Genomic DNA, 6,680 nt, shown 5'->3' with positions numbered 1-6,680 from the left:
GTGTGTTTTCTTCATGTTTCTCCCAAATTTAGGGTTTCCTCTCATGTGTTCCCGTTTCTTCCCACTGCCCAAAGACAGATTAGGTCACGTGGCGACTCTACGTATCCCATAACTGAATGTTTTCTCTGTCTGTGTGTGTTACGCCTGTGAACCTGTTCAGGGTGACTTGGCCTACTTGCCTGAACAGGATTAGAGAAATAGATGGCTAATAAACTCTTATCAGGAGTGGATCTAGATCCAGCTTCTTTTAATGTGAGGGTTCAAAAGCTTTTCTCTCTCATTTATGATTGTAAATAAAAAATCTTTTGATGTTTGGACTGTTGATTGGACAAAAAACATTTAAACACCTCACCATGGCTCTGAGAAACAGAACATTTTACAGCCTTAATCAATTGAGAAAGTTAGGCCGTTAAGTCAGTAATAATGATCCTAAATTGCAGCTCTAGATACTGCAAGTATTATGTTAAAGCGATACACACATATTTATTGCCTTGTGGACTCATTGATACCAGAGACAAACCATCTAAACAACCTGACTGATCGTCTGTATGTTATACTTTATACGAATTAAAGATTATGCAATTTGTTTTGTGTTTTTGATGTGGATTCAAGTTTAATTTAGTAGTTGAAATGTCTCTCTGTTTTACATTTTAGTACCATTTACTGATATGAAACACCATTAAACTGTAAGAGTGAACATGCTACATTTACAGTGTTCTGACTGTTCTGATGATCTTTTAATGTTTCTGCTAATTGTTTAGTTGCAATAAATACAGCATTTTCCAGATAGTCTTGCACACTCTGCCTGCTTGCCTCATACCTCTACTAAAACTCGCTGTATATCACAAGACAAGCCCACTGCAATGTCACATTTAAGGGTGAAATACACCCCTTAACCATGATGGAAATATGCTGAAGTATTTGGGCGGGGCTCTGCAGCTCCCTGGAGAGTCCTGTCTGAGGCACATGCTGCTGGGAACGTCCTGCCATCACTCCCAGCTGCTCTACAGTGGTAGAGACTCAAGTACAGCACACTCCCACACACTTATATCCTACGCTAAAATGAATAAAAGCAAAGCATCTGAAAAAATATGGATATTTTCAGAGTTAGAAAAATTTAAACGGGTGTATTGTCTTTGAGTGCTTCTCTGCCTTTGCCCTCTATCGCTCCCTCAAATCCCTTAGCTGGCACTTTGTGTGAGTGTGTATATATTTGTGTGAAATTGTGTCTGTGTCAGCACTCTGGGCGGAGGGGGCTGAAAACTCCCCACGCCAGCGGGTTCCAGTGTGCCCCCCGCCCGTCCCGCTCTACACAGTTGGGCTTAACCCCACAAAAGGGGGGATAACAGTTTAACAGTTGCCGTGGAGAGGAGGGGGTAATCCACGGCATAATGGGGCATGCCAGCAACCCCCCACACACACACCACCACCACCAACACGCACCACCCAACCAACCAGTTCATTCTGGACTCACTCTGTCAGATTGAGGGCCCTAGATGACTGGAGGGTCAGGAAAATCACTTCCAAACATCTCCATATCATCATGAATACCATGTCAGCTGTGTCTATAAAAACAACGTTGTAACACATTTAAAACATCTATATTCAGACTTGTTGCATCAACCAAGGTGAATATTCTCAGTTTTTTTAGTCAAACAGAGGAATTCAGTCTGTTTTGCAAAACGTCTTCACAAGGTGTGTGTTTGTTTGATATCAAAGAGAGAAAATGAAAAGCGTGCACAGATGCAGCATCACAATAGGCTCTATGGCAACAGCATCATGAAAGAGTTTGTCCCCATGGTGATCAGAGCAGTACCTCATAAGTAGTTTGAGGAAGAAATAATAGGAGGGTGGGAGGACATCATATTCTGTTTAGTGTCAACATAACACAACAGGCAGTTTTATACGTGGTTGTACATTTAAACGTATTCAAACTGTATTTCTATAAAGCCCGTCCATCTCACTTCTAACCTGGACCCTTTTGGTAAAAAAAAACAACAACTAATTTCTCTCCAGCAGACAAAACATTAGAGGACAGACGGAAGAGTCACGTTTATTTGATGGTGTAAACTATGAGTCAATAGATAATTTCAGAGGATGTGGTCTGTTCTTATTGCTCTGGTCCTCTCTGCTCATTAATGGTCCCTTTCTCTTATAATTGATATGAAAATCAGGCTGAGCAGCAGTAATGGGTGCCAGGTGCTCAGGACACACCAAAGCAGTTCAGCCCATCAGAAGACAACAGAACAAGCCACAAACACGTTTATGTTATGTTAATGTTATACTCTTCTATGGATATGTCATTTCTGTCAAAGGATATATATCTATATATTGTTATTGTCAACAAATTCCAAGTCCAAAACCAACAACACATTAGTCTGATTTTTACCATCTTGTCTATGGCACTAATATATACTAATATATAATAATGTAGGCTCACAATAACAATGCTAACATGTTTTATGACTTTTAGCATGTATAATGTTTACCAAGTTCACCATCTTAGTTTCATGTGTTTGCACATTTGATAATTACTAAACACAAAGTTAACCAAAAATAAACCATTCGACAAATAGAAAATTTTACCTGATGATGGTGCTAGAGGAAATGTCATCTTAAGAGCGACCTCATTTCATGGCATCTAATAGTTTGTGAGATATCAACAGATCAATCGGGACCAAAATTATTGACTAAAAGACCAAAAAATGGGTCATATATGGGTCATATAATTTCATTTAAAATAATAAAGGCTCAGTAATGCTTGTAATTTTTTCCCCAGCTGTGTTTATGCACATTTGGTGCTGTTGTGCAGTGGCCCCTAAATTATTGATTTGCTATATCAGTACACTGTATTTTTATTACCTCATTTTATTATTATTTCATTTTCTGTCTAGTTTAAATGGGTGTGCTGCTGCTTTGATGTGTCACCTACACAAATTATTTTGTGTTTTCAATTTCTATTTGGCATTGATACATTAAAAAAAAAATACTTACAGAGTGATAACACCTGTTATTGGGACTATTTTGCATGGATATGAAAACCCTTTGGTTTGCCGGACTCAAGATAAACTACAGCGGCCATCTTCATTGTAATGAAGAAATGTATCAGCCAACAATGGTGTGAGTTTTTGAACAACAATGGATCTCTACACCACAGAGGAATATCAGGCTTTGGCTATACAGGAAATACTAATAGTTTATTGTTGTTTTGGTTTTGTTTGCTTTTCATGGGATTTGTTGACAATAAGAATATTAGAGAATATCATTAGACCTATATTTTAGGGCCATCCATCCTTTGGGATATATAGCTGGCAGCAGTTTGGGGTTTGGATACAAAAGTCTTTTTGACATATTTCTGTAAATGAAACATTTGGAAACTTTTTTTGCAGCGCTTATAATTTTGATCAAGTTACTTCAGTCCTTCTTCATAATTGGTTACATCATTTTGTGTCCTCACTGCAATGTTTCAACGTCATCCAGACATTGTGCAAACCTTTGAAGTGGCCACAATCACTTCAGTTTGAGGATAAGTGAAAGGCTCCTGGTAGTTTTCTGAAGATGCATTAAATTGCTCAAGGTCGGTAGAAAGCGCCGGATGTTACACATGCAACCTTGGAGAGACATATTTCAAGGGTTTGCACTGACTTATGTTAGTGCAGAGAAAGCCTGGATAGGGCCTTAGGTGTGGGAGGGAAGGAGAGAGTGAGGAGAGAGAGAGAGACTGAGAGGGGGGAGGTTGCTCTCATCAAAGGACCTCTCAGACTCTACAAGTTAATGAGGGATGTAGCAGAGACCCTGAAGCCCTCAGACCCCGACAGCTACACAAAAACAGACGGACATACAGGCAGAAGGACAGACGGACCTCCGTAGAAAAAGAAAAAACTTGAGGACAGCATACTCATTTAGTTGGAAATGACGTGGCGTGAGGTGAGCATCACATTTTATTGCTTTAGTGTATAAATCCCTCATTACTTCCACTTGCAGGGTCCTGAATCAAAAAGGGATTGCTTTCTCCAAGGAGTGCTTGTGTATTTGTATTTTATGGCAGTTTGAACTCTCAAAGCAAAAGCAACACTTTGTTAAAAGCCAGTATTAAAATGTTGGGACAACTGATGCAAGAACACATCAAAGAGACTGAGTTACAGTATTAAAATACAGATTAATTACATTTAGTTGACTTGTGTTAGATATAGTGACAGAGTAAGTGTTGTCTGTGCCTCTTTTAATGTTTTTAAGACTCCTTGTGTCCTCTTCATTATCATCTAAGTAGAAGGACTATCTCAAGAAGTAGATCGATAAACATAATCATCAGCATATTGTGTATACAGCCTACATCGGGCTTCGTGAGACTATATAAGTTTAATATGTTTCTCATTAGGGTTTAAGATTCCAGTTTTGTTTATATCCCTTTTCTCCGAGGAGCTACGTAGTCGGCAGTTCTGGCGTGCCATACTTGCAGAGCTGCTCGGCACCCTGGTGTTAGTGAGTGCCGTGCTGGGTGCCTCTGTGCCTGGCCCAGGAGAGGCACCTGGGGGACCCATGTATCCAGCAGTGGCAGTGGGTGTGGTGATTGTGGCACTTGCACACTGTTTTGGAGAAATAAGTGGAGCACAGGTAAATGTCTCATAGTCATACACTCAGTTAAAAAAATTATTCTTTCTATGATTGACTTGATTGAAACTCTTTGCTGGTGTTAACGAAGCTTCAAAGTAACAAGCATCCTTTACTTGAGTACCAATACAGTTAATGTTAAAATACTCAGTTTCAAGTTCTGTGTTTAAAATCTAACTGAAGCAAAAGTATAGAGGTATTATTAGCTTAATGTCCTTAAAGTATCAAGAATAACTCCCATTAAGACCACTGTGAGTGATATATTATCATATATGACATTATTAGATTGTTTAAACCTTTTACTGTTAGTTTAAACTACTTTATAGACAAGGTAAATCTGTGGGGTCATGAGACGATTGATGGAAGAAAAAAGAAGAAAAACTGATTAGCTTTTCTCCAATCTTTGCCTTCTCTTTGGAAATATTGTATAATTTTACCTCTTTGGGTGTATGGAGTTGAAACCATAACATAAAACCATGTTTGGTGAAGAAATAATCACAAAGGTTGGGAACCACTGCTTTGATCTTTAACAATTCACTGTATTTTATAAGTTTTATATGCTTTTTAGGTAAAAATCTTAATTTAATCTTAACAGATGTAGTGGAGTAAAAAGTACAATATTTCCCTCTGAAATGTGAAAATAAATGTACAAGTATAAAGTGCCATAAACAAAAATAGTCAAGTAAAGTACCTAAGTAAATATGCCTAGTTACTTTCCACCACTGGCAGAGTTTTAATGTTATTTAATTGTTTTTAAATATATTTATATGTAAGTATGTGTTTGTGCTCTCTGATCAGGTCAACCCTGCAGTCACTCTGTCTATGTTGGCCACACGGAGGCTGGATGTTCTCAGGGCCCTCGTTTATATCACTGCACAGTGTTTGGGGGCCTCTTTAGGAGCTGGGGCCCTCTACCTGGCCCTGCCGCTCAAAACCACCGCAGACCACTTTGTCAACAGGGTCAGTTCTCGGATTATTATCGGGTTACCTTTTAAAGTTTAAGAGACGTGACATTCTTTCATCCCTTTTGACCGGAGGCTCCTCTTTTACCTCACTCAGGTTCCTATAGAGTTGAATGCAGCACAGGCTCTGGGCATAGAGGTTTTGTGCACCTTCCAGATGGTCTTCACCGTGTTCTCAGTGGAGGATCAACGACGGAGGGAAAGCCCAGAACCAGGAAACCTGGCCATTGGATTAGCACACACTGCTGGAGTGCTAATAGGGGTAAGAGATGCTTTCTTTTTAGTTTTGTTGTCACAAGTTGATTAAATTGATTTTTTTTTTTTTACTACTAAAGTTTGTACAGGTTTGATTCTCCCACACACAACACTTCAGAATCACTACAGCTTACAACTTAATCATAGTTTGCATTGTTTTACTTTTGATCAGAGATGACCATGTGACTCATCTGAGACATGTATAACAAATAAACATAAACAAAACAAAAAAAGAAGGTTTTCTGGAGTTTTTAACCCAAGTGCAATACATGATGGGACCATGTGTAAGATTTAGTGGCATCTAGTGGTCAAGTTGCTTATTGCAACTATCTGAACACAGCTCAGCCTTCCAAGTGTGTAGGGGAAACTAAGATTCTTATTTTCAGGTGATTATACACTAATGAAAATATACCTATAAATATTATATCCTATTTCTGACAATATCCTCCTCAATGTTATACACTGTACCCTTAAGAGACTGTGAGTGTCACGACCTCTGACACTATACAGGTGGACCCAAATGCACAACTCTGGCACAGATGAAGTTAAAAAAAGATATTTATTTTTTCAACAAAAGGCGCTCTCTAGGAGGATATCAAAAAATGCAAACAAAAGTCGCTCTCAAGGAGGATATCAAAAAATGCAAAAAAAAGTCTCTCTCAAGGAGGATATCAAAAGCAAACAAAAACCAAACTTCAATTGACACATGAAATAACCTGGACTCTGAACTACAACACTTGACGATACTCACTGACTTACTGAACAAGACGAACTGACAAAGACAAAAGGAGACAAGGACTATTTATATAATGTGTAAGTGAGAATAGCTGAAAGCAATCAGGGGCGGGGCAG

The 6,680-nt window shown here is 38.8% G+C and overlaps 1 protein-coding gene across 1 annotated transcript in view; it reads left to right on the top strand.

The window, feature by feature from the left end:
• Positions 1-3,912: 3,912 nt before the first annotated feature.
• Positions 3,913-6,680, top strand: part of LOC118324843 (aquaporin AQPAe.a) — a 7,077-nt gene continuing 4,309 nt past the window's right edge. Inside the window, exons 1-4 of the mRNA XM_035657320.1 lie at positions 3,913-3,927; positions 4,423-4,614; positions 5,410-5,571; positions 5,671-5,835. Coding sequence (XP_035513213.1) covers positions 3,913-3,927; positions 4,423-4,614; positions 5,410-5,571; positions 5,671-5,835 — 534 coding nt within the window. The remainder of the gene's footprint in view (positions 3,928-4,422; positions 4,615-5,409; positions 5,572-5,670; positions 5,836-6,680) is intronic.

The sequence above is a fragment of the Morone saxatilis genome, unplaced genomic scaffold, assembly GCF_004916995.1.
Source record: "Morone saxatilis isolate NCDOM2014 unplaced genomic scaffold, NCSU_SB_2.0 Contig15, whole genome shotgun sequence".
In the NCBI taxonomy this organism is placed as follows: domain Eukaryota; kingdom Metazoa; phylum Chordata; class Actinopteri; family Moronidae; genus Morone; species Morone saxatilis.
The sequence above is the reverse complement of the archived record's forward strand: the minus strand, read 5'-3'. Positions and strand labels throughout refer to the sequence as shown.